The following is a 24,955-nucleotide window of genomic DNA, read 5'->3' as shown; positions in this document are numbered from 1 at the left end:
ATTTATATTTACACGTGATATGAAAATGTGATCTTTAATAGCCCTCTCTCTTTTTTACCGATAGCCGCTCTCCACGCTTCACTCCTCGCTCTTTCACATATGGGACGAATTGCATATTAGGTGGGAGCTCGTCAGCATGATTCTTAAACCAATATGCAACAGGATGGGATTGCTTCGAGATAGGTTCTTCAACTTGTATAAAGTAATCAACGGCATCTTGAATAGTTGCAATGTTATTCAACTCTAGATTTGGGATATCCTTGCCTATTTTCACAATGCTTTCTTTAAGGATCTATAAGAAAGTTGAAACAATTAAATAATGAGTGGATAATGCAAAGAAACACTCGCAAATACCTGGAATTTGAGGTCGGTGGAATCCAATTTAATTTGGAGCCATTCCTCTCCAACATCGGACACTTGCGTATGAGATAAAACTATCTCCTTGATAATTTTACGAATCTCTTCCGGTTCAGTAATAGGATCTGCCCTCTTCCATCTATTAGAATTGAATGTTAAATTGCAACAAATATAAGAAGCAATATATATTATATACTTACGGAGCTTCTTCAAGCACATTGTCGACCGTAACATCCATTGATAAATCAATCTTGTCGAGTGGATTCTTATCATTGGTGTTGTGAGGCTTTTCGCTCTTGGGCTGTTGACTTTCAACCTGTTTTGTTGCCTTTGCCCAAGGATTCATGCGACCAAGAATCCCAATATTTGCTTTGGAGATGGGGGTAGTGTGAAGATGTGCGATCCGAAGATTACTATTACGAAGAAAATAGCGCGGAACTATTGAGCGCGAGAGGAGAAAAAGGGGGTGTCTTGCCATGGCTATCATAGATTCCTTGGATCTCCCAGAATTATGAGACTCTATATATGTGAATAGTCCTTATTAGACGTTTTTTCAAAGCCACAATATAAACAAATATGTGGCGTATTTTGACTACTTTTTTATTTGCTCTTCTTACTATCAACCATTACATTAATATATAGAAAATGGCACCACTGAAGAAACGCAAGAGGGAATATAATGAGAAGGTATAGAACAAAATGCTTTAGCTTTTGCTTCAAAATTTAGTTATCTTATTTTTGAATAGGCTCTTTCTAAAGAGGTAATTAAAACAACAATTGCTCACATTCGTGAGCTCGAGCGGAGTGTCCACCAGAGCAAGGCAAATCTTAACAATATAGTTGAATTGTTGGATCTTACAGAAGTATGTTATTATCTGCTCTGATAATACGGTCCATTTGCTTAAAAAATTTATTTTTAAAATATAGAATAATCCTCCACAAATTATACATGCTGCATTTCATGCACTATTTCGTATATTCTCTCGCTATATAACGAAAGGAGATCTTCAAAAGCCGAAGCAGAAGAATTCTGAAGATTCGACAACTACAGTTACTATTTGGTTGCGGGATAACTACCTCCGCTACCTCACTCGCTTGTTCGCACTACTTCAATCTGAAGAGCCCGGTCTTCAAGTTCCTGCCCTCAATGTGCTTATGGAAATTCTCAAATTAGAATCACAGCTCCTAACTTCTCAATCGGGGAGCCATCATTTCGCAAATAACCATTTTTATCGAGTTTTAAATGCTTTGCTCGGAACACATAATTTTTCGCAGCCATTGCAGACCGAATTTGTGGAGAAGTATATAAACGTATTCGATGACATTCGATACTATTTTCTCAAGAATGCAGTGTAAGCATAGCCTAGATTTGCAAGAGAAGTTCATTTATATTAATGTGTTGTTACTCAATTAGGAAAATTATGAGTGAATTGTCTGATGCTCCAGAAAACAATAATAAGTCCAAGGTATGTATCATTTGAACTCAGAGTCAAACACCGTTTGTATTATTTTTTATAATAATAATTTTTATTATTTTATTTTTAACAAATAGAAAAAAAAGGACTGTTCCCCCATCGGTAATAATGGAAAATGTCTTTGCTATACTTGAGAATCTAAGAACAATGCCCACTGAGGAGAGCGAACTTGATGAATTTTGGACAGGACATCCTGCACCAGGTATTGTCATTATAAATCTTATTTTATATATAATAGTATACTAAGTAACTTTTGTTCAATAGAGCAAGTAAATACAAGTGAAAACAAATCGGATAAAGGTGTTGACGATGCGATTGCTGCGGATTCTCTATTTTTTTCAGATGACGATGAAATAACAGAATCTAAACCTAACAAGCCACACATCGATAATAAACCCATGGCAGATACACGCCCCTTGCTCCTACAATTACTTCCTCACCGTCGCGCGTATGCTGATTGTTGGCTTGCCTTATTACGTCTCCCACTTACACCTGCTATATACAAGAAGACGCTCCTCATTATACATAAAAGGATTATTCCACACATGCCTCAACCAACTATGCTCATGGATTTCTTGACTGATTCTTATAACCAAGGAGGGTCCATTGCATTATTAGCGTTAAACGGTCTATTCACCTTAATTAACGAGCATAACCTGTAACTACTCCTACTATACATTGTTTAGCAGACTTTTGACTCGAGAACTATTTCACTCTTTTTAGAGATTACCCAGACTTCTATCCTAAGCTTTATCAGCTTCTTGACCGTAACGTAATGCATGTTAAATACCGCTCCCGATTCTTCCGGCTATTGACCCTCTTTATGAGCTCTAAGTAACTTTCATATGCAAATTATAACCTATTTTGTCTCGTATTAATTTTTTGATTATAGATATCTCCCGACCACTTTAATAGCTGCCTTCATAAAACGATTTGCTCGTCTTTCTCTTTCAGCGCCTCCTTCTGGAATAGTGATTCTCATTCCTATGATTTACAATCTCCTCAAGGCTCATCCAATTTGTATGTCACTAATTCATCGCGATACCCCCACAGCTGTTGATCAAGATCCGTACAATTTTGATGAGCTTGATCCATATCGCTGCGGAGCCCAAGAGAGCTCGTTATGGGAAGTTAAGATGCTTCAAGAACACTACTATCCTAATGTATCTTCGTTGGCAAAAATATTTTCGGAGAAGTTTGATAAGCAGTCATTTGTACTTGAGGATTTCTTGGATCATACCTATGGATCTGTAGGTGGAAGCTATTCAAGAAACTTTTCATATCATTAATTCTCGTTTGTCTATAGATGATTGAAGCAGATTTGGCTCGAAAGCAAAAGAAAGAACCGGCCCTGGCTTTCGAAACGCCTAAGTACTTGTTTAAGTCTAGTGGAAAGAGGTTGGCTGTCTCTGGTGACAATGTCGGTGAACAGGATGGAATTCAAGCCATTGAGGAAGAGCAGTTTGACGAACGATGGAAATCTTGGAAGTTTTAAAGCATTTTACTAAGAAAAATAAAGGGACTTGTTGTCTTTAAATATTTACATGCATATAACATCTGATTTAATTTTTGACAAACAAATTTAAGCTGCGGCGTATTATATAATCTTAAAATATATGTTTATTTTCATTAAGCCTCGAGATCATTTTAGAATTATAGAACATGTCTCTACAGCGATACGTGAGAAATTATATAACAGGGGTTTCTTCAGGGGATTCTTACAATGAATTATCGACTGTACGAGATGCAATCATTCAAGGTAAATTAAAGAATTCCGCACCTTTAAGCTTCAGCTATCTACTTGATAAGAAATGGTGGCAACTCGCAATTCAAAAAATTATCAGATTATTTGGAGCTGTAGTTATTTTGATCTTCCATATTAATTCGTTTTATTCTCTACGTAGTTGTAGCTGATCATGGAAATAAAAATGGTTTACTTGAACTTGTTCAAGCGCTTGGTGAATATTTGACCAGTGACGAAGCAATTGTTCGCGCTAAAGGTACAATGCTAGTGGATGAGTAAAATTCAAGTTTAAAAAGTTGAATTAATGCTCTAGTTTTTGTTCAGGAATTGAACTTCTCTCTACTGTCCTAGCAAAATGTCCCGCTACACTAGTCAGTAAACAAGAAAGTAAGTATTATCTATATTTGTTTTTCATCTGCGTAGTAATGCTTATCTATTATTTTGTTCCCATCATTTTAATTTATCAGCTACTGTTTTAGTCGATTTTTTTTGTGAAAGACTATCAGACACAGTATGTGTTCCAGAGCTACTTAAGGGGATACTTACACTACAAAAATTCCCAAGTTTTACTGATGAAGATGCTTTGAAAGTGACAAAGGCGTAAGTCTATAAGATCTTGTATATAAACTGGCTAAATAATAATTGTATATTCTTTTTAAAAAGAATATTTTCGACAATTAGCGTGCAAAATTTTCAACAAGCAACAAGATATGTGATATTCCAAATATTTGATGGGTTAATGCACGAGTATCTTCAAGGTTTGATCCTTTTTTTTTTGAATTTGCTTTTAAAAAATGAGCTGAATGACACTACGTGCATTAGCTTTAAAAAAACTTGGATCGGATTTCGTACTCGGATTTGTGCAAGCGTTGGATGGGGAAAAGGATCCACGCAACCTAATGCTTGCGTTTACATTAGCAAAACGCATAATAGATGAATTTGATATCACAAACCATGTCGAGGTAAACCTCCAAACAAACTATATATTAGTGAGGATCATCATATATCTCACACGACATCTCTATATTTTTCTTGCAGGATTTGTTTGAGGTCACGTTTTGCTATTTTCCGATTACATTTAGACCGCCTCCTGATGATCCTTATGGGATAACTGCCGAAGACTTGAAAATCAATCTTAGGTTTGTATAACATTTATATTTAATGTAAGGAGGTTTAAACTTAAGATTTCATAATTAGGGCATGTCTTTCCTCGTCTCCTCTCTTTGCAAAGTTCGCTATGCCACTATTATTAGAAAAGATGTCATCTAGCTCTGGGAATGCAAAGGTCCGTAATTTTTCTTATTAACGGTTTTAAATCTAATTTCATGATTTAATTTCTTTGCCGTAGAGAGACGCATTCGAGACGCTTGTAGCATGTGCACCAGTGTATGGAGTGGATGCTCTTGTTCCCCATCTAGAGGAATTGCGGCTTCATCTAAAAGAAGGAGTTAGTTGTAAATTTTTATCTTTCTTACTATATATGTTAATTAAATGAGTGTTTGATTTAGGTATATAATGCGACAGAAGACGCTATTGAAAATGCTGCCTTAGACGCCATCCGATGCACTAGTATGGTCTTGTCTGCGAATGTCAGTTTATCGTCTAAATCTGACCCGATGGAGGCCTTTTTACGTCCACTGATTAATGAGTGTACTGACGAAATAAAAGAACCAGAACTTAAGCAAGCTAAACCGAGTGGGAAAATATTGCAATCTGCTGCTTCTGCATCAGGTTAATAGCACATTGAATTGATCGATTTTTCATTGACTTCTAAATGCGTTTGCTAAATTTTTGTTTCAATAGACCCGGCTTTTGTTACTATTGCTAGTGCCGTACTACCAACACTTTTACAGCTATATCGAGAGAGTGAAGTAATAACAAGGCGAAAAGCGTTACTTGACATTATTTGGGGATTTTTAGAGTCAAGCCGAATGCTCTATGGGTCAATTGATGAAACGAAGTCAAAAAGTAAATAACTGAAATAATCTCTGCATTTTTCGTTATTTTTGATCACAATCCGCCTTCTTACAAAATAGCTGATGACTCCGAATTTGTAACCCCTCTCCTCTCCGATAAAGATCGGCTCTTTGAGTTGTTTACCGATGCGTTAATATCTTCCAACGAGTACAACGGATTCCGACTTGCTGGGCTTTCTGGCCTCAAGAGTCTTGTTTTGCACCGTCGTTTCTTATCAGACAACGAGACCGGAATCGTGGTGCAACATTTGATTCATGGAATTTTAAATGAATCCGATACTGAAATGAGGTATGGTTATCTTTCATAATTCATAATATAAAGTAATTACTAAAACTACGCCTACAACCTATGTAGTTCGGAGTCATTGAAAGCGTTATCACAGCTTGCCCAACTAAAACCCGAAATTATTTTGGATGTTGCGATGCCGACACTAATTTCCGGGCTTCCAGACACAGCTGACGAAGCCGCAGGCAACCAAGATTCATATACTGATATTCTTAAAGCAATATCAGAGCTCGCCATAGATCCCATTCTTTTTGATGCGACAGCTCCTCAATTACTACGGAAGCTAAATGGAGCAGGTACCTACACGTTTTTTTCTCGTGTTATTGATGTGAATTACATAATTTTCTTTTAGGTGACTCATTTGATGCAAGCTATCCCTGTGCGCTTCTTGACTGCCTCCTTAGTCTCCTACTTACTAAATCGTTGAAAAAGCACACTGATATCGGTAGATTCATCAACATATTTGTCCCTCACCTAATTGCGTTGTGCGTTAAGCCTACGATACAACAAGAAGAATCAGCTGCTAGCGCGATGACCGATAAAGATGTTTTGAATAGGGTGGCACGTATAATTGCAATCACAATGAGAAATCTAGACACGAAGTATGCAATAGAGAAACATCTAATTAGCTCTTTAAAGTTAAATAATCGTTCGCATTTTTGTGTTTTAGACAGCAAGATGAATTTTTGCGGAATGTATTCGGTTCATTTCTACTTGGCGATATCTCGTGGCTTAAGTTGGAAGAGATCCAGTCGGTTTCATTTCAACCTTTAGTTGTACGCTTGAATTTCATTCTATTATTCAGATACTACTATATTAATGCCTTATTTTACGACTAGCCAAATGCGCGCTTTTCTCAAGCTAATTTAACCCTACTATTTTGTGCTGCAATTGGATCGTGCCGGAATCTGATTCCTGTTGAATCAATAATTCAATTCTTAACAGACACCATGACTCTCTGCCTTCATTCAGAAAGTGAACTGCAGCGACTTTCCCTTGCTACTATTCTTGGATCTGTAATAAACAAGTGGACGGATGGTAATAAATGATGAAATGCTTGTTTTCATTCATTTGCTAATTGGATTCTGTAGAGGAAAGCATGGCCAACTTTTTGCAAACGAATGTATTTCAAGTTCTTAAACCGGTCATCAATGACGCGGCTGCCAAAATAACTGATCGTCAACGAGCAATCTTGGTCTGGCAATGGGTACAACTACTTCGTCCTATTTTCTTTTATTTCCAAATTTTTAAATTTACCCTATTATCTGTAGCTAGCGAAAGGGTTGCTTCTCAAAGCACACAATTTAGGCTATGAAATGGTCTCAGAAATGATCGCCTGTTTCCATGACCCAGAGCTAGGACGATCCGCTGCTGAGAGCTTTGTTAATCTAATTGGCAATGACGACGAGAAAGATATTGCTCTGACGCAACAAAGCTTTGCCACGGTGCGTTTATTGTATAAACAAAGATTCTTTGATTTCTGCATGCCAAAAATTGTGGACGGCTTTCATCATTCTTCCGATGGTAATATATTATTAGTTTTAGGTAAAATAGTTGCCATAACCCATATTTCAATTAATAGATGCCCGGTATTGTTATTTGATTGCGATGTCACATATACTCCGTAACATTCCAAAGCAAGTATTACTGAATGAACTCGGACCGGTAAAATAGTATTTATTTCTTTTGCATTCGACTTGTTAAATAACAATTTGCAATTCAAAGTTTGTTCCTCTTCTTGTTCATTCTCTCTCGCTCCCGGACGACAAGCTTAAGTACTCCACTCTAAAGACCCTCTCCATGATCATTCAAGAGGCCCCTGGTATTATAAGTAGTCATGTCGGATCTCTCGTCCCACTATTGCTTGACCTCTCTCAAATGCAGCAACACAATACGATGGTATTGATCCGATCGTCATCTTCAGTATAATTCAAATGGTTTTTGTTATCTGACCCTTGTTTTGTTGATATACCGATAGAGTGTTCGTATTGAATCACTAAAGTGCCTTGCTATCTTTCCGGCTACAATCCGATATGACCTTCTCTATCCGTATAAGACACAGGTCCTGCGCGAATTAGCAAAGCCGCTGGATGACCGTAAGAGACTCGTGAGGCGTGAAGCAGTTGAATGCCGTGCTAAATGGTACGCGTTCACAGGGCCAGAAGAGGTTTAGTACCTCCAAAAAGCATATTAGAGCTACATGAATTTTCTTTGCTTGCATATAAATCCTTCTACCCTTTCTTGATTACAGTAAAGGCTCTTTTATATTTCCTTATTTATTTATCAGAGCACGATATTAATATCTGTATCACTCACTAATGACGAGATAGAAAATCAACTAAACACAGTTTATTTGTGTTTAATATGGCTACAGTTTTAATACTTTACTAGTTAAAATATTAAAATAGAGTCACGCATATGTGTGACTCTTTGTGGCTCAGCTATTTATACTATAGTAAATATTCAATACCCGGTTAACAGAAAGGGGAGTTAATTTTCGCTCTTTACCATGACAGAGAGTACTCCCACATCGCTGTCACAAGCTCTGCTTGGGAATAAATCAAATGCCATTGATAGTCAATTAGACGATCTATTCAAACACAGTGTATGTATTAATATCACTCTTGCCCATGTTATGGGCATAGATATTTAGTATTAATGTTTTTCTGCTGCAAACTCATGTTAGGCTGGACCTGCAAATGTCCCAAAGGTAGTCTTTAAACCTCCGGCAAAGACGAAAGAAGAGGATAATGAAGGCAAGGGCGCCCCGGAAGTCAAGAAGCGCAAAAAGGATTTCACTAAAAATGCACTCAAATCGAAAAAACTCAAGATCACTTCCGAATCCAAGCCAGAGATAAAAGAAGAGGAAGGAGAAAAAGATAAAATGAATGATGAGAGTGATTCTGAGAATATGGATAGTGATAAAGAAGAAATTGTTAAGAAAAAAAAGAGAGAAGAAGAGACAGAGAAGCTAGAGCGCACAATATTCGTTGGTAACCTATCGGCTACCTGTATTCAAAAGGTACACTATATTCATAGCCTTTTCACGTTATTACTACTCACTTTATGTATTTCTGTGGGATCTAGGCCGACTACAAAAAACTCAAAGCCAAGTTCTCTGAGTACGGCAAGATATCAAGTATTCGCTTCCGTTCAATTGTAAGAGCTGACCTTTTTTTTTTTAACTTTCACCAAGAAAACCATTTAATCCTCTCCCGCAACATTTAGGCGTTCTCTGAGCTTCTTCCACGAAAAATCGCTTTCATTACCAAAAAACTCCATCCCGAGCGTGATGTTCTTAATGCATATATCGTATTTAAAGAAAAGAGCTCAGTTGATAATGCTCTCGTCGCAAACGGAGAAGTCTTTCTTAACAAGCATTTGCGCGTTGACCGTGCTATAAATCCGAAATCGCATGACAACAAACGCAGTATCTTTGTTGGGAATTTAGCATTCGATGTGCAAGAAGAGGATCTGTGGCAGTTCTTCAAGGATTGTGGACAAGTAGAAAATGTGAGAATTGTACGTGACAAAAAAACCAATATCGGCAAGGGCTTTGGATATGTTCAGTTTAATGTATGTGAAAACGTGTGCCTGGATCTCTAAAATTTTAAGTACACTGACACTTATTTATTTTACTTCAATTGATATCGACAGGATCGTGCTTCGGTTGACCTAGCGCTTCAACTCAATGGTACCAAACTCGGAAAACGCGATGTTAGGGTGTTTCGGAGCTTGGATTCTGAAGCAAAGCCGAGCACATTATCTGCAGCTCGGAGAATAGCTATGAAGAAGTTTGGTGGGAATGCTAAACGTGTTGTAAAGACTGCAGGAAAGAGTGTTGCGTCGGTTCTTGAGGGAACACGTGCAGAGAAGGGTATCAAACCCTCGAATATGTTCAAGAAGCAGCGACAAAAGAATATGCCTGGAAAGAAGAAGAGCAAAGGGACTTCAGGAAAAAAGAAATAGTATGGTCCATTTTATTTACTTTCAGAAAATACTTTTTATTACTTTGTACCCAAAACATTGAATTTTTATATATAAATAGCTTTCTACTGAAAAATGATATTGTTATTTAAACCTCCTCCATTAATTACAAATGATAAATAACTTGCTATTAAGTATTTATATATAATACCCCATATACTGTCCGGAAAATATTCTTTACAGCAATTTCTGTTAATCCCTCATTACAAATCTATCAACCCATGCTCTTGTCTATATTTCACTAAATCAGCAATGGTGATAAGCTTTAGACCATGTTCTCGAGCGAACTTAAAGCAATAGTCGCGGCGCGCCATTTCTCCTGACATATCATCTTTCACCAGCTCACAAACCACAGCCACGGGTTGGAGCTTTGCAAGTTTGCATAAATCAACTGAAGCTTCAGTGTGACCTATCCTTTGCAGAACGCCACCAGGCGCAGCACGCAGAGGAAGCATATGGCCAGGGCGGTAGAAATCTTGGGGATGAGATGTAGGATCAGCCAGTTTGCGAGCAGTAAGAGCCCGATCGTGTGCCGAAATACCGGTAGAGATCCCTACATGCGTAACATATTAACTTTTATACTCTAATATTCACAGTTTTATGAATTAAATAACCTTGTTTGTAGTCCACACTAATCGTATAGGCGGTCCGCAGAGGATCAGCATTGTTCTGCACCATCAAAGGTAGTTCCAATTCAGCAAGACGCTCGGGGGTAGTGGGAACGCAAACATAACCACTAACGAAACGGAAAGCTTGGGGATAAGGAAATTTCTAGATCGTGAAAGAAAATAAAGTGAAATTACCTTGAATACCGGATCAAAAAAGCCATTTTTTCAGTCGTCATCTTCTCTGCTGCAATAATGAGATCTCCTTCATTTTCCCGGTCTTCATTGTCAACCGCGATAACAAATTTTCCCTCGGCTGGACGGAAGGCATAAATATGTTAAACAAGAATTGCATAATCGAAACGAATAATTAAAATCGCTACCGATGTCCTTCACAGCATCTTCAATCGAATCGAACTGTACGGCTGATTTTCCATTTGCCAGTTTAGGGGCAGGGGTAACGGTGGTGGCTTCAACGACCATTTTCTGTTGTTTTAGGAATGTCTTGATAGAGTGATATTATTTAGATGGACTGAATCGAAAAGTAAATCCCTCGAGTTTTTATTTGTTCGAACTTAGTAAGCACATTGTAAATATATATGAAAATTTCTGAAACTCGTAGTCCTAAAAAAGGCTGGATTTTCTCATGATTAAATTACCCTACTAAAATTTAGTTCGAGTCCTCTCTCTTTGAAATGAAAATTTATGACTTAGGGCTATTCTCGAAAATATGAAAACTACGAGAAAAATTCCCCTAACACTCATTATGAAATCATTTGCATCAGCCAATATTTTTCCAGACTGACTAAGCCCTGCGCGCATTGTGTGGAAAAATCCTTCTGTAAAAGCTCGGCAAAGATAATAAAGCTTTCAGGGCCCCTTTTCCATTGAAGCTTATGCCACCGCTAACTTGTTCTAATAAGACCTCGCTCATGACAAACGCTGCTGTGCTCATCGTTCTTAGCGAAGCGATGTCATTTTAAAAATTTCCATTAATAGTCGATTCCAATTTCTTAATATAGACTCCATTTATTTTAAATCTCTAGATCAAACTCTTTATTTGAAACTGCATCTCTTTTCATCCCTGCTTTTTCATACTATTCTCTGCTCGTATCCTTGAATATATTGAATAAATGCAATCCTTTTTAATACAGTCTACCCTCTCTTTGTTTCGCTAGACTCTTGGTTGCTAGAACCCATCCTTTTACGCGCTTTCTTCCTTATTCCTATAGATCTTCTACCCCATCTTATCCCTTTTTTTTCTTGCTTTCGCTCCATTATGCAAATCTTGCTTTTGGAAATATGGTGTCTACTCTTTTTTTTATCCCTCAGCAACTTAGTTTTTGTCGTCGCAAAATGGAGCGCCCCTCAACGTTTTGACCTTCATATACATTCAAATCAACAGCGCTTTTATTTACCCGCATCTTCCGCCAAAGTACTCCCCTATCCATTTTGGGATACATCCATACTACGAAAACGCGATTCTTCAGTGGATGAAATCCTTAGTCATAAAGATGAGGCTGCCTCTATCACGCAGAAATACTCACCAACCGTAATTTCAAGTAATACTGGCAGCCAAACCTTACCAATCTCCTCGATAAGGCATAATGTGACGATTAGCATCAACAACGGAAACATGACACAGCCTCAGGGTTTATATTTTCATACCGATCTAAATTGCAACATTACCGACACGATAGTATGCCAACAGTTGGCAGATACCATTGTAAGCGCAGCGATGAAAGTGACAAAGGAATTACATTTGAGACACCAAATAAGGTGAGGATCCAATTCTTGAAATACTAACATCCAGTTGTTAAAAATTTATGCTCTTTTATAAGAATGAACGTAGTGTACCGTAGCTATTGTAAGAGGAACTGTCGCAATGAAACTCTGGGCTGGGCTGCACCCTCCGCTCAGGTATTTCTATAGAAGTACAGAAAATTGAAAATTTTAATTGACATATATCTTGTCCTAGTGGACATTACCAGGATTGCAAGGAGTCGATCCCAACTACCTCTATGCGCAATCTCTGGCGAAGCAGCTTTCTCCTCTCAATTTACGGTGGTCCGATTATGATATATATGCAGAATTTAACCACGACCTAGTCGAGAAGATTTACTTAACAAATGTATTTGCATGCGATTATATATACGATTGGAAATTTCATTTCTAACATTATACTCACTTCGCTACAGACCATCCCAAGTGCAATACAAGCTAACCAACTTAGTATGGAATATATCATCCTCCATGAGATAATTCATGGACTGGGCTTCGTTAGTTCATGGGCTCCCTATTTCTTGCCACCAAACTCTATCTACTCTCCATTGCTCTCCCCTCCAATGACAACTGAACAACTGCAGCTTCTCACCCCGCCTCCTTTGGTTCACCAGGACCCAGAAACAAATCTCACACGCCTATCAGGATTTTTACCCAGTTCTATATTTGATAAATTTCTTATAGTTAATGCGCCACCAAGTAAACCATATCCGCTTGAAAAAATTGGCAACCTGATACGTAGAAATTGCTATGAGGGAAATGGAACGCTTGTGAACCAATTTGTTCAATCTCTTCTAAACGACTCTGAGGTTTATCGTGCGGCTCAATCTGCGTGGAATATCGCTGGGCAGAAAAATGTAATATCGCTGCAATATCCACCTCCTCCGAACACCTTCTCAAATATGTCAGCAACTGAATTCGCATCATATCTGGCATTGGGAGGCTTTACTAATCTGGCCGATATGTTGCACTCACCCTCACTTAATCTGACTATATATACTTCGCCCTCTTCACAGGTTATCGAGGCTCAGTTACCAGACGACTCACCAGCAAATGCGACTGAAGCAAGTGCGGGTGAAATACTCCTTCTTAAGGGGCACACGCTATTTACGGGCCTGAGTTCGTTTTCACATTTGGATCCAGATATCTATACTTTCTCAGAGGACTTTCTTATGCGCCCTGGAGTGCTAGAGAATTTTAGCAATAAAACAGGACCATGGGGCACATCTCTGGACGCTCTTACCACACGCAAGCCTACCAATTCAGAGTTGAAGGCATCTGCTATTGGCCCTGGAACCTTGCGCGTTCTAGAACTTATGGGATACAGTACTTTTACCCAACCACGATCACTTCCTGCAAATTCCTCGTCAAATACTCTCTGGCAACCACATAAACGCAAATGCGCCGCTGCACCATTAAATCGCCCCAACAAAGAGGACGAGGATTCGAGCGATATTGAGCAGAATTCTGGTACTCTTCTTGTGACGAGTAAATCTAACACGTTTCTTCTGGCGATGATCACATTAATTTTCACAGTAATTACGTGAAAAATTCGCTCTTTGATAATGATGCGAAATCCATTTGACTGCACCTACATTTTCCCCCTTACCTTTGTATATACAATATCCTCCAATTTTTGCAGAGTTTCCCTGTTCCCCTTCATTTTAATAGCCGCTAATAGTCTATCTCTTGTGAATATCGTCATATTATATCCATTAGACTTTTATTATGATAACTCTAATAATAATATAATTGTGGACACTTAATACCAAGCCTTCAGATGAGAAAGGCTTATGCCCGAAACTGATATATAAAAGTATCCGGTAAGTTTACATAATAGTGGTTGGGCATATTAAGTATATTGACAATATTAACCAATGTCAAAAAAAATTCGCGACATAGAATAACATCTTACCTTTTTTCTAGCATTCTGAGAAAATATTCAAATACCCTAATTTTTTCTAAAATGCTTGTTTCATTATTAATTGCAACCATAGCATAAATATTCTAGATATGAATTAGATAATCTCTTTTGTGTTCAGGAAACTGAGTAATTGAAATAAAGTAAGAATCCGGGTAGAGCGGAAAGTAAATTTAAGAAATGCTACACACTCATTAATTGTCACCTAGAAATTCTGTGCTCCAATTTTGCTTCTGGTTTTGATTGCTTTATATTTTCACGATTTTAATTTATTGCTTGATATTGTGACTGCCTTTGATTATCTCGAATTTAATAATCTCTTTTTTAAATTTGATATCTGTATTTAAGTGAAATTTCTGCATATTTTCTGATAATCGTTTATTTGATACAATGTTGGCATTACGACGTACATTACTTTTGTCTCCTTCGCACAATAGACGGCTATTGCACATTCATAATAGGAGCTCTCAGAATCTTGTCGAAAAAATTGTGCAGCGTTACACTCTCGATTCAAAAAATGCCGTAAAAAGCGGGGATTTCGTGATGATAAAACCAGAACATGTAATGACTCATGATAATACGGGGGCAGTGATGAAAAAGTAACATTTCCCATTGCAGTCTCATTACTACTAGTATAACTCACTCTACTTTCTTTCTAGATTTAAGAGTATAGGTGCTGCTAAATTTAAAAACCCGAAACAGGCTGTCTTCACACTTGACCACGACGTACAAAACACCAGTTCGCAAAACCTCACAAAGTACAAATCCATCGAGCTGTTTGCACACGAGCATGGCGTCGACTTTTTCCCTGCTGGACGAGGAATAGGACACCAGATTATGATCGAGGAAGGATATGCATTTCCTTACACTTTAACTGTAGCATCGGACTCTCATTCCAACATGTATGGAGGCGTAGGATGTTTAGGAACGCCGGTAGTCCGTACAGATGCTGCAGCAATTTGGGCTACCGGTCAAACCTGGTGGCAAGTACCCCCTGTTGTCAAAGTTGAACTAAGAGGAGAACTGCCATCGGGATGTACTGGGAAGGATGTAATCATTACATTATGTGGCCTCTTCAATCGTGATGAGGTTCTGAATTCCGCTATCGAATTTTCGGGCGATGGGATCAACGGATTATGTGTAGAGGATAGGCTTGCTATCGCTAATATGACAACTGAGTGGGGAGCACTTGCCGGATTGTTTCCTGTAGATGATGTAACTATTAGATTTCTGCGAAAGAGGGCGAACAGACTTCTAGAGCGTGATGGAAAGGAGCATATTCGCGTTAATGAACACAGAATTCGCAAGTTAGAGGAAGAGTCAATGCAATCCGACAAGGACGCAAAATACAGCAAACACCTTACCCTGGATCTCTCTTCTCTGAGTCCGCGCATAAGTGGCCCGAATTCCGTCAAAGTATCTACTCCAATCCACGAACTTGAGAAGTCGAACGTTGCGATTCAGAAAGCCTATCTTGTATCGTGTGTTAACTCCCGTGCCACAGATATCCATCAAGCAGCTCAAATAATACGCGGTAGAAAAGTTGCGGAAGGGGTTGAGTTTTATATTGCCGCCGCAAGTAGTGAGGTACAAAAGGATGCAGAGATTGCGGGCGATTGGCAGGCGCTATTGGAGGCAGGTGCGCGACCTTTACCGGCTGGATGTGGCCCCTGTATTGGACTGGGTGCAGGATTATTGCGTGATGGAGAAGTTGGAATCTCTGCCACAAATAGAAATTTCAAAGGGCGGATGGGTAGTCATAATGCACTTGCGTATCTTGCCTCACCTGGTATTATGATCTTATAGAATCTTTTATTATAAGAATCACTTATCATATTGTGTCGCTATTTAGCTGTAGTAGCAGCTTCGGCAGTCGCAGGTAAAATCATCAGCCCCGCTTCCCTTCTCTCTACTAGTGCTACGACTTCACCCCGTGCGGAGCCTGTGACTTCTATCAAGGTCTTTCCCCAATCTGACTCTATCAGTGCTTCGACATCAGCATCCCACATTGATATTCTGCCCAAGTTTCCAGCTACAATTGAAGGTGAACTAGTATTTTGTGACACGGACAATTTAAATACAGATGGGATATACCCTGGAAAGTACACGTATAATGATGATATGAAGATGGATGATATGAAAAAAGTGGCCATGGAGAATTATGATTCTAATTTTACCAAGATTATAAAGCCGGTAATTTACTCATTGCTAAGTAAAGTTTGCATCCTGACATACCATTTACACGATATGCTTCAATATAGACTGATATCCTTGTCGGCGGGTTTAATTTTGGGACCGGATCTTCTCGTGAACAAGCAGCCACAGCACTTAAAGCTAATGGTATCACACTATTGCTTGCGGGCTCCTTCTCCGAGACGTTTAAACGCAACTCTATCAATAACGCCCTTTTGGTTCTCGAGGCTCCTGAATTGGTAAACCATCTTCGAGAGTATTTCAAGGGAGAGAAAGTTCCTACACGAAGAACAGGATTGACGGCCAAACTGAACGTCGTGACTGGGCAAATCGAAATAGAGACAAAAGAAAAGAGCAAAAAATATTTTGTAGGAGTGTTGGGAAGAAGTGTCCAAGAACTATGGTGTGCGGGGGGATTAGAAGCTTGGGTCAGGGAGAGGTTGTGATTTTACTTTAGTTCAAGAAATACCCTCCTTAGCTAAAATGCTTCAAAAGTTTACAGATGTCTTAGAAATAGATATAGTCTCTACATTTTAAACTTTCTTCTACAATGGGTTTAGAGCATTGCTATTGGCCTTTTATCTTATTTAATTCAGTGCAATAGATTTGATCTGAATTTTCTCGGATATGATCTTCAAAAAATACAATATTCGTGGCTTATTCTTCCCAATATCAATTGTTCCATGGATATAATTGTGTCGAATATTTACGTCACCTGATACCGAAGAATAATCACGAAAACAATTTTCGTTGGTTCCTGAAAATTCAGTTCTCTTGGAATTTGCATCATCTTTATAGATTTATTCTTCTATTATAAATATAAATAATTTAGACGATGTTCATTGTTAATTGGTTTTGGGATATCCTTTCTAGCTTGGGTAAGTACTAGTGAATAGATGAATTTACGCGTATTTGTTATCCTATTTGATATTTCAATCGAAATTCATGTAGGGAGATTTGACTTTGAATTTAATGTTTTCTTTGTATGTAATAGGTCTTGTGAATAAAAACGCAAAGATCCTTTTTCTCGGTCTGGATAATGCAGGAAAGACTACTCTTCTGCATATGTTGAAGAACGATCGCCTTGCTGTATTGCAGCCTACCCTCCATCCGAGTAAACATTAGGAAATAATGTCGTTGAATGTGTTGAAAAGTTAATTTGTTTGTTTGTTTGTTTTACAATTAACAGCATCTGAGGAGTTGACAATTGGCAAGGTGCGATTCCAAACATTTGATTTGGGTGGTCATGTTCAAGGTGATTTATATATATTTTGGAAATATTGATGTTGAAATTCCATTCTGATTATACAAAATTATTATAAAAGCGCGCCGCATTTGGAAGGATTACTTCCCAGAAGTATCGGCAGTCGTATTCTTGGTAGATGCTGCTGATATTACTCGTTTGCCTGAGAGTCGACTTGAGCTAGACGTATGTGTGGTCATTTTTATTAATGCTTCGCACTTGAATCACATGATTAAATATACTGTAGAGCTTGTTGTCCGATGAGTCTTTAAAGAATGTCCCTTTCCTTATCTTTGGAAACAAGATCGATGCTCCTGGAGCAGTTTCGGAGGAATATTTGCGTGAACAACTTGGACTTTTCCAGACTACAGGCAAGGGCAAAGTGCCGCTTAAGGATATCCGGCCAATCGAAGTTTTCATGACTTCGGTAGTGATGAAGCAGGGCTATGGAGAGGGTAAGGGCATTGTTGAACTTCACCTATTTCATCAACTAAACCCATATTGAAACGTATTCTTTAATATAATTAGGCTTTAGATGGGTCTCACAATACATTTAACTGGACTTATTGTTTAACAAAATTATTTGTTGGAAAAAAATTGATAATATCTCTAGGCATATCCTTTTATTTTATTCGACTTTTAAAAAACAGCTCTCCGTTATATAGCTACCAATTAAACTCCTGAATTCGTGCACACACCAAGATCAATATTCAAGGGGTTGGAGTATTTACAATGAAGCATCTTCCCCAGCATTATATGTAAAAAAATATGGGGGCATTTGCAGTTCTTTCTAAAAAATGCTAATAATTGGATTCCGGGCTACCTATTCAAAAGTCTCTTTTGCGCCTAGGGGATCATATAATTTCAACAGATAAATTAATAGATGTGAATTGATTATAGAATAAGAGTAATATTTTACTAATATAGTTAGGTTTCGACTTAGTGAGCATATATTTCGGGAGGTGAAATTGGAAATAAACCGAAGTCGTTTATTATGTCTGTTTGAAAAAGTATTTTTGTTCCCCGCGAAAAAAAAAGCACATTTAGAATAATAGTACCAGCCAAGAATGCGACAAACGACGCCTAAAAATTATAAGTTAGTCAGTACAGAACCACGCGTTACACTTCAGAATCCAGATGGTCATGATATGACGATTGAAGCCCTCTCTCCGCATGTGTTCCGTGTGAGATTCGTACCGACAACAACGCATTCCTCACTTACGCACGTGCACGCAAATCATACAACCTTTGACATGGAACCGCGCGCAGAAATTCGTGTCGAATCTACTTTTGTTGAAATTAAAACTGACGCGCTAGTATCACGCATATCTTGTGGCGAGAACATGAGCCTTTCATGGTACACCAAAGACGCAATAATAGCTGAAGACTTACCCGATAGAGCTTATTCTTTTGATAGAGGCTCTGGCTGTGTTTATCACTATTTGAAACGCTCTGCAGAGGATCGATACTATGGCCTAGGTGAGCGAACTGGTGACATTAATTTGCACGGTAGAAGATTCAGATTACAAGGTGTGGACGCTATGGGATACAATGCACAAAGTACTGATCCACTCTACAAGTTTTGCCCATTTTACATTACATTGGTTCCTGATGGAGGTAATGGCAGCATTGCCTACGGAATGTTTTACAATACATTTGCAGAAACGTGTGTTGACCTCGGCCAGGAGTTAGATGCTGTAACATATGCTCTAGTACACGTGGAGGACGAATTTGTGTTCATTTTTTTTATACTTCTAGATGTTAGGCCCATATCGCTACGTTCAAATAGAAGCTGGTCCACTTGACTATTTTTTCATTTACGGCCCTACCATACGCGATGTGGTGCTCCAATACGCTTATCTTCAAGGAACTCCCCACGAACTCATTCCACGATTTGCGCTTGGATATCTAGCATCTTCCATGGGCTATGCTGAAGCAGAAAACGCCCAAGAGCTTCTTGCTCAGTTTCCGGCCCAATGTCGTGCACACGGAATACCTTGTGATGGGATGCATCTCTCGTCGGGTTACACAGTTAACTCCACCACAGGAGATCGTTGTGTTTTTACTTGGAACAAGCAGAGATTCCCGGACCCGAGTGGCCTCTTTCGATCACTCAAAGAGCAAGGCGTGCGTGTTTTTGCTAACATTAAGCCTTATTTGATGACGCGGCATCCAAGCTATGAAGAGCTAGCTCATCGTGGTGGCTTCGTTCGTGATGGGACTGGACCTGGCATCGTACTGCAGTGGAGGGCTGGAAGAGGTGAGAGTGGCAAGGCGTCCTACATAGATTTTACTTCCCACAGGGGATACAACTGGTGGGTGCAACAATGTCGTGAACAGTTGCTTGAAGTTGGTGTGGAAGGTTTATGGAACGATAATAATGAATACACTATGCAAGATGATGGGCATACTTTCGCCATGGAAAATTTGGAGAAAGTTTCCTCTATGCTTTATTGTCCAGTTCCTAATGAGCGAGCAGAAGCGAGGATTGCAGGCCCATCGCTTCAGACCTTAATGATGGCCAGAGCATCATATGAGGCATTAAAGCTGCATTTCCCTAACCGCCGACCCTTCCTTATCACACGCTCTGCAACTCCCTTCATATATCGTTTCGCATGTCAGACATGGTCGGGTGATAATTATACAAACTGGACTTCACTTCGGTATAATCTGCCCATGGGGTTAGGTGCAGCTCTGTCAGTGATGCCTGGTGGATATGGGCATGATGTGGGAGGTTTTGCTGGCCCCCGGCCTGAACCAGAGCTTTTCATTAGATGGGTCCAAAATGGGGTGCTTCATCCTCGCTTTTGTATACATTCATGGAATTCCGATGGAACGATAACAGAACCGTGGACACACCCTGAAATCGTTCCAGTAGTTCGTATGTGTCTCGAGCTCCGATATCGATTTATACCCTATCTTTACGAGGTTCATCGCGAGCACTTCGAACGCGGAGAACCAGTTTTGCGCCCTACATTTTATCACTTTCAAGAGGACGAGAACACCTGGGATAACAGCTTCGATTTTATGATTGGAAGGGCTGTTTTAGTGCCTTCGGTTTTGGATAAAGGCGTAGAAACACGAGATGTTTATTTACCTAAAGGAAAAGATGGGCTTGGATGGTTCGACTTTAGAACTGGATTGCATTACGAATCTGGACATACCATTACTCTCAAGGCTCCATTAATGGATTTGCCTCCGATATTAGTTTTGGAAGGAGGAATAATTCCCACTGGCCCGGTTATGCCCTACATCTCCCGCAAGTTTGATACCGAACGTGTGATCTATATATTCCCCAGTAGGACAAAGAGGCAATTCGAATACACTTTGACGGAAGACGACGGGGAAACAATGCGATATGAACAAGGGGAGCGTATGACTTTAAAAATCGAAATGATCAGCTCAGAAGAGGATGTGCAGGTAAGTATTCGGCTTGAGGAAAATAATTACCGGCCTCCCTATGAGGTCGTTTGGTTCGCGCTACCAAAAGAAGATAAGCGGCCTATCAAAGTGGAAGGATATGGGGCTGGTATGGGGGAAAATGTAGAAAGAGAGGAGGAAGGAAGACGTCAATATGGGATTAGAATACTATAGTATTTGATAGCTTGAATATTATGGCATTCTACATTTTTATGCAGCAATTTTTTTTTTCACAATTTCAATATCTATAATTTATCATCCTTAATTGAAGCCCAGTCATGATCTCCCAGTAGGATATTTCCTGTTTTATTTGGATTTTATATACTGCTCGAGCTGCAAAAATAAAACAACTAATGATATTTGTATTGACTATTGAAAGCCATCTATATCTTGTAATATCAGCACCATTTATAGTTCGAACTACAGTTAAAGGTAAAATATACACGACCTGGTATTATTTCCGGTCAGGATAGTAAGCTTTCTACTTCTAGCAGATTTACTAAATCTGCCGTTATACTTGATGTCCAATTTTGGTTAGTGTAGAGATTTCCATATTTTACAACTCTCTAAATCAAATCTCGAGAGCAGAATTGTTGTTCGAGAAAAGCGGGTCTATTCTATAATTTATTATTTTAACTGCAATCTAATCTTTTATAAAGATGAAGCGGAGTGTTTAAGCTGTTTACGGATTAGATTCAATGCACTTCCAGCTTTCCACCACTCAATCTGATCAGCACTCATCGTATGCCGTGCTCTTATTGTGATGATACCGCCATTTTCCTTTTCGAACAATAAGATAACTTCCGAGCCGGGTTTCAAATTTTGCACCCCTTTTGTGGACAGCGTATCTCCTCCTGACAGTAGGTCATAATCCGATTCATCAACGAATGTTAAAGGAAGTATTCCCTGTTTCTTCAGATTAGTTTCATGTATGCGCGCGAATGATTTGGCAAGTATTAGAGGGCAGTTGAGAAAACGTGGTTGAAGAGCAGCGTGCTCACGCGCAGAACCTTCGCCGTAATTGTGCTAGAATAGCAAGGGTCAATTAAGCCATCGGCAAACATTGAAATAAAACAGAGAGTAGCTTACATCTGCGATCACCATCCAAGGGATGTTGCTCTGCTTATATTCTTTTGCCACATCTGGGATAGTGCTGGTTCTCCCTGATACTACGCTAGTTACCTCATTAATCCGGCCAGTATCCGCGTTCATCGCTCCAATCAACGTATTATTCGCGATATTTTCCAGATGTCCCTTGTACTTTAACCAAGGTCCCGCAGCACTAATGTGATCTGTTGTGCACTTTCCCTTGACTTTTATCAATACTTTAACGCCTGTAAACTCGCCGCCATGCCAGGGCTGGAATGGTTCGAGTAACTGCAGCCGGTTAGATTCAGGTTCTATTTTAATTTCTACATTTGGATCTGGTTGAGTGTTATTAGGAGGTGGCCGAAATATTTTAATTCCCTCCTCAAAACCTTGAGCCGGGAGCTCTTTCCCAGCTGGAGGCATGAAGCGGAATTCTTCTCCTGAGGGCGCTTTCAAAGAATCAGTCATAGGATTGAATGACAAGCGTCCGGCAAAAGTCATTGCAGTAACTATTTCAGGAGAGGCAAGGAAATTCATGGTATTTGGATTGCCATCATTTCGAGAACGGAAGTTACGATTGAAGGATGTCAATATTGCGTTTTCCTCATCCTTGTATTCCTCACGCTTCCACTAAAGAACGAGCAATTATTACATTTTTTGTAAAGGAAGAATGTAAATATCACGTACCTGTCCAATACATGGCCCACAGGCATTCGCTAAAATCTTCGCGCCAATCTGTTCAAAAACCTTCGTCTGCCCATCACGCTCAATAGTTGCTCGAATCTGTTCAGAGCCAGGCGTAACATAAAATTTGGCTGCCGCAGAAATTCCAGCTTCCGCAGCCTGTTCTACTAAAGAGGCAGCTCGAGACCTAAATGATAGTGGGTTCAATTATAAATATTTTTTTCAAAAGTTTTCCATGTTTATCACATATGCCTTACATGTCTTGGTAACTACTATTTGTGCAGCTTCCAATGAGTCCGGCTGTGACTTCATCCTTCCAACCATTTTCCTGCACCAACACTTTGAATTTACTTAGCGGTGTAGCAAGATCTGGTGTGAAGGGCCCATTAATGTGGGGTTCCAGTTCTGATAAATTAATCTCAATGACTTGGTCGTACTCAGCGCCTACATCAGCGCTTAGATATTCTGGAGCTACGCGCGCTGCTTCTTGATCTACAGGCTCGCGACCAGTGGCGCGGAGATACCGTGACATTGCTTTAGTGTAAGGAAATACAGACGTGGTAGCTCCGACCTCAGCTCCCATATTACAAATGGTGGCCATTCCCGTACAAGATAAAGTCTCAACACCACTGCCAAAATACTCTATTATATGACCAGTGCCACCACGAACTGTCAACTGACCGGCAACGTGGAGGATCACATCCTTTGGGCTAGTCCATCCATTCAGATGTCCGGTCAGTTTTATCCCGATCACATTTGGCGCCTTAAGTTCCCAAGGGATGGCGGCCATAGCATCAACTGCGTCGGCACCACCCACACCAATTGCAAGCATCCCAAGGCCACCCGCGTTGGGTGTGTGTGAATCTATAAAATCGAGGTGGAAATATGAAGTGTTGATCAATAATATTCTCGTGTATAAGAAAATATTTGTTACCTGTTCCAAGCATCAATCCTCCAGGTGCTGCATAGTTTTCTAGAACATTTTGATGGATAATCCCACTTCCTGGTCGCCAAAATGCAATCCCATACTTTCGCGCAGCGCTCTCCAAGAAGTCAAATATTTCCTGGTTGATCGTCAGAGATTCGCGCACATCCTTTTCAGCTCCTTTATGAGCAGCAATTAAGTGATCACAATGAATTGAGGTTGGCACTGCTGTAGTCGACATTCCGGTTAACATAAACTGGAGGAGCGCCATTTGGGAAGATGCGTCCTGCATAGCAACTCTATCTAAATATGTACAGTATCAAGGGAATACATATTGTTAAAGGTTTTATTTACGAATGCGGGATATATTTTGTTGTCAGATATACGTAATAAACAGAGTGGACCGCATTACCTGGCGATAGCTTCAAGTATGTTTCTCCTCGTACTGGTACTGCTTCTTCTGGGTGTGTCATGTGTGAATAGAGGATTTTTTCGGAGAGAGTTAACGGACGACTCTCGAGTTTGCGGCGCACCTTTCGGAGATTTTCGAGAAGACGTGGATAAGGCGGGGTTACCTGAGAGCAATCTTTTTGCAATTCCCGTTCATTTGTGGAGCTCACTGTCGCAAAAGGTCTTCTGGTTCCGAGCAAGAATGAGGCATGATTTTTTTTGGCATGATACCATGCTCTTTTATCTACTAGTCTCAAATGTGATAACCGATAAGTGGACATTAGATTGTGCCTTTTAGAGTAAAAATGGAAATTAGATTGAGAAGAAGAAAGTAAGAAATTAAAAGTTATGATTGTCTTGAAACAAGTATTAAAAGGGGTGATAGAGATATCGATTATCAGTTTTGTGACTGATCTTGAAGCATTTTAACATATAAATTCGATCTCCGAGAGATTATAATCTCGTGTTAATAATTAATATTGCTTATCTGCGCCATGAATTAAAATTCATCGTTTGTTCGATCGAGGAATTGTATCCAGGTCAGCTATTGTTATAAAGTGGAGATAATACAAATGGCAATAATATCTACAACATCTCAGAGATTCTGGCTGCCCCATTAAACAAGTGCTATGGCAGCTAGTAGTTACATCTGTTTCATTAAGATTTCGCCTTTTGCTGGCCCTTGAAAATATCTTCTTTATTTTTAGGCTACGCAGACGGTCAGAATCACTTGAGGAATTGAGAAACGAGATAAAAAAAATTATGAAAAAAGAATATTACATGTGCACTCTACAAAAATAAAAAAGTCAGGATGATGG

At 39.3% G+C, this 24,955-nt stretch overlaps 11 protein-coding genes across 11 annotated transcripts; 8 read left to right on the top strand and 3 right to left on the bottom strand.

Moving 5' to 3' along the window:
- Window positions 1-34: 34 nt before the first annotated feature.
- VTP21DRAFT_573 (uncharacterized protein) lies at window positions 35-835 on the bottom strand (the record flags this gene model as incomplete). Its single annotated transcript, XM_069396283.1, has 3 exons — window positions 35-292; window positions 355-496; window positions 558-835. The coding sequence occupies 3 exons, from the start codon at window positions 833-835 to the stop codon at window positions 35-37; spliced, it is 678 nt and encodes a 225-aa protein (XP_069256952.1).
- A 167-nt stretch (window positions 836-1,002) lies between these two features.
- VTP21DRAFT_572 (uncharacterized protein) lies at window positions 1,003-1,838 on the top strand (the record flags this gene model as incomplete). The annotated part of the gene is made up of 4 exons (XM_069396272.1): window positions 1,003-1,044; window positions 1,104-1,220; window positions 1,285-1,709; window positions 1,772-1,838. The coding sequence occupies 4 exons, from the start codon at window positions 1,003-1,005 to the stop codon at window positions 1,836-1,838; spliced, it is 651 nt and encodes a 216-aa protein (XP_069256951.1).
- Window positions 1,839-1,979: 141 nt separating this feature from the next.
- VTP21DRAFT_571 (uncharacterized protein) lies at window positions 1,980-3,327 on the top strand (the record flags this gene model as incomplete). Its single annotated transcript, XM_069396261.1, has 5 exons — window positions 1,980-2,034; window positions 2,097-2,490; window positions 2,556-2,666; window positions 2,725-3,082; window positions 3,139-3,327. 5 exons carry the CDS (start codon window positions 1,980-1,982, stop codon window positions 3,325-3,327), a joined length of 1,107 nt encoding a protein of 368 aa, XP_069256950.1.
- Window positions 3,328-3,494: 167 nt separating this feature from the next.
- Window positions 3,495-8,011, top strand: VTP21DRAFT_570 (uncharacterized protein; the record flags this gene model as incomplete). Its single annotated transcript, XM_069396250.1, has 21 exons — window positions 3,495-3,591; window positions 3,737-3,832; window positions 3,901-3,963; window positions 4,044-4,176; window positions 4,240-4,334; window positions 4,399-4,538; window positions 4,615-4,715; window positions 4,774-4,861; window positions 4,925-5,023; window positions 5,085-5,307; window positions 5,380-5,544; window positions 5,613-5,841; window positions 5,908-6,134; window positions 6,191-6,440; window positions 6,509-6,614; window positions 6,678-6,876; window positions 6,930-7,045; window positions 7,110-7,362; window positions 7,421-7,503; window positions 7,564-7,737; window positions 7,817-8,011. The coding sequence occupies 21 exons, from the start codon at window positions 3,495-3,497 to the stop codon at window positions 8,009-8,011; spliced, it is 3,132 nt and encodes a 1,043-aa protein (XP_069256949.1).
- Window positions 8,012-8,347: 336 nt separating this feature from the next.
- VTP21DRAFT_569 (uncharacterized protein) lies at window positions 8,348-9,807 on the top strand (the record flags this gene model as incomplete). Its single annotated transcript, XM_069396238.1, has 5 exons — window positions 8,348-8,443; window positions 8,525-8,860; window positions 8,926-8,997; window positions 9,067-9,414; window positions 9,496-9,807. 5 exons carry the CDS (start codon window positions 8,348-8,350, stop codon window positions 9,805-9,807), a joined length of 1,164 nt encoding a protein of 387 aa, XP_069256948.1.
- Window positions 9,808-10,028: 221 nt separating this feature from the next.
- On the bottom strand, window positions 10,029-10,913 carry VTP21DRAFT_568 (uncharacterized protein; the record flags this gene model as incomplete). The annotated part of the gene is made up of 4 exons (XM_069396227.1): window positions 10,029-10,378; window positions 10,440-10,561; window positions 10,629-10,746; window positions 10,814-10,913. 4 exons carry the CDS (start codon window positions 10,911-10,913, stop codon window positions 10,029-10,031), a joined length of 690 nt encoding a protein of 229 aa, XP_069256947.1.
- Window positions 10,914-11,709: 796 nt separating this feature from the next.
- On the top strand, window positions 11,710-13,759 carry VTP21DRAFT_567 (uncharacterized protein; the record flags this gene model as incomplete). The annotated part of the gene is made up of 4 exons (XM_069396216.1): window positions 11,710-12,209; window positions 12,272-12,350; window positions 12,409-12,561; window positions 12,629-13,759. The coding sequence occupies 4 exons, from the start codon at window positions 11,710-11,712 to the stop codon at window positions 13,757-13,759; spliced, it is 1,863 nt and encodes a 620-aa protein (XP_069256946.1).
- Window positions 13,760-14,523: 764 nt separating this feature from the next.
- On the top strand, window positions 14,524-16,772 carry VTP21DRAFT_566 (uncharacterized protein; the record flags this gene model as incomplete). The annotated part of the gene is made up of 4 exons (XM_069396205.1): window positions 14,524-14,732; window positions 14,793-15,922; window positions 15,986-16,326; window positions 16,395-16,772. The coding sequence occupies 4 exons, from the start codon at window positions 14,524-14,526 to the stop codon at window positions 16,770-16,772; spliced, it is 2,058 nt and encodes a 685-aa protein (XP_069256945.1).
- Window positions 16,773-17,161: 389 nt separating this feature from the next.
- On the top strand, window positions 17,162-18,126 carry VTP21DRAFT_565 (uncharacterized protein; the record flags this gene model as incomplete). The annotated part of the gene is made up of 6 exons (XM_069396194.1): window positions 17,162-17,204; window positions 17,321-17,440; window positions 17,516-17,581; window positions 17,652-17,755; window positions 17,817-18,024; window positions 18,098-18,126. The coding sequence occupies 6 exons, from the start codon at window positions 17,162-17,164 to the stop codon at window positions 18,124-18,126; spliced, it is 570 nt and encodes a 189-aa protein (XP_069256944.1).
- A 510-nt stretch (window positions 18,127-18,636) lies between these two features.
- VTP21DRAFT_564 (uncharacterized protein) lies at window positions 18,637-21,163 on the top strand (the record flags this gene model as incomplete). The annotated part of the gene is made up of 2 exons (XM_069396183.1): window positions 18,637-19,266; window positions 19,328-21,163. 2 exons carry the CDS (start codon window positions 18,637-18,639, stop codon window positions 21,161-21,163), a joined length of 2,466 nt encoding a protein of 821 aa, XP_069256943.1.
- Window positions 21,164-21,640: 477 nt separating this feature from the next.
- On the bottom strand, window positions 21,641-24,418 carry VTP21DRAFT_563 (uncharacterized protein; the record flags this gene model as incomplete). Its single annotated transcript, XM_069396172.1, has 6 exons — window positions 21,641-22,015; window positions 22,079-22,708; window positions 22,766-22,949; window positions 23,020-23,626; window positions 23,697-23,990; window positions 24,100-24,418. 6 exons carry the CDS (start codon window positions 24,416-24,418, stop codon window positions 21,641-21,643), a joined length of 2,409 nt encoding a protein of 802 aa, XP_069256942.1.
- Window positions 24,419-24,955: the final 537 nt, after the last annotated feature.

The sequence above is a fragment of the Calcarisporiella thermophila genome (genome assembly GCF_041956535.1).
Source record: "Calcarisporiella thermophila strain CBS 279.70 unplaced genomic scaffold VTP21scaffold_1, whole genome shotgun sequence".
NCBI lineage: Eukaryota > Fungi > Calcarisporiellomycota > Calcarisporiellomycetes > Calcarisporiellales > Calcarisporiellaceae > Calcarisporiella > Calcarisporiella thermophila.
This window is presented reverse-complemented; position numbering and strand designations above follow the sequence as displayed.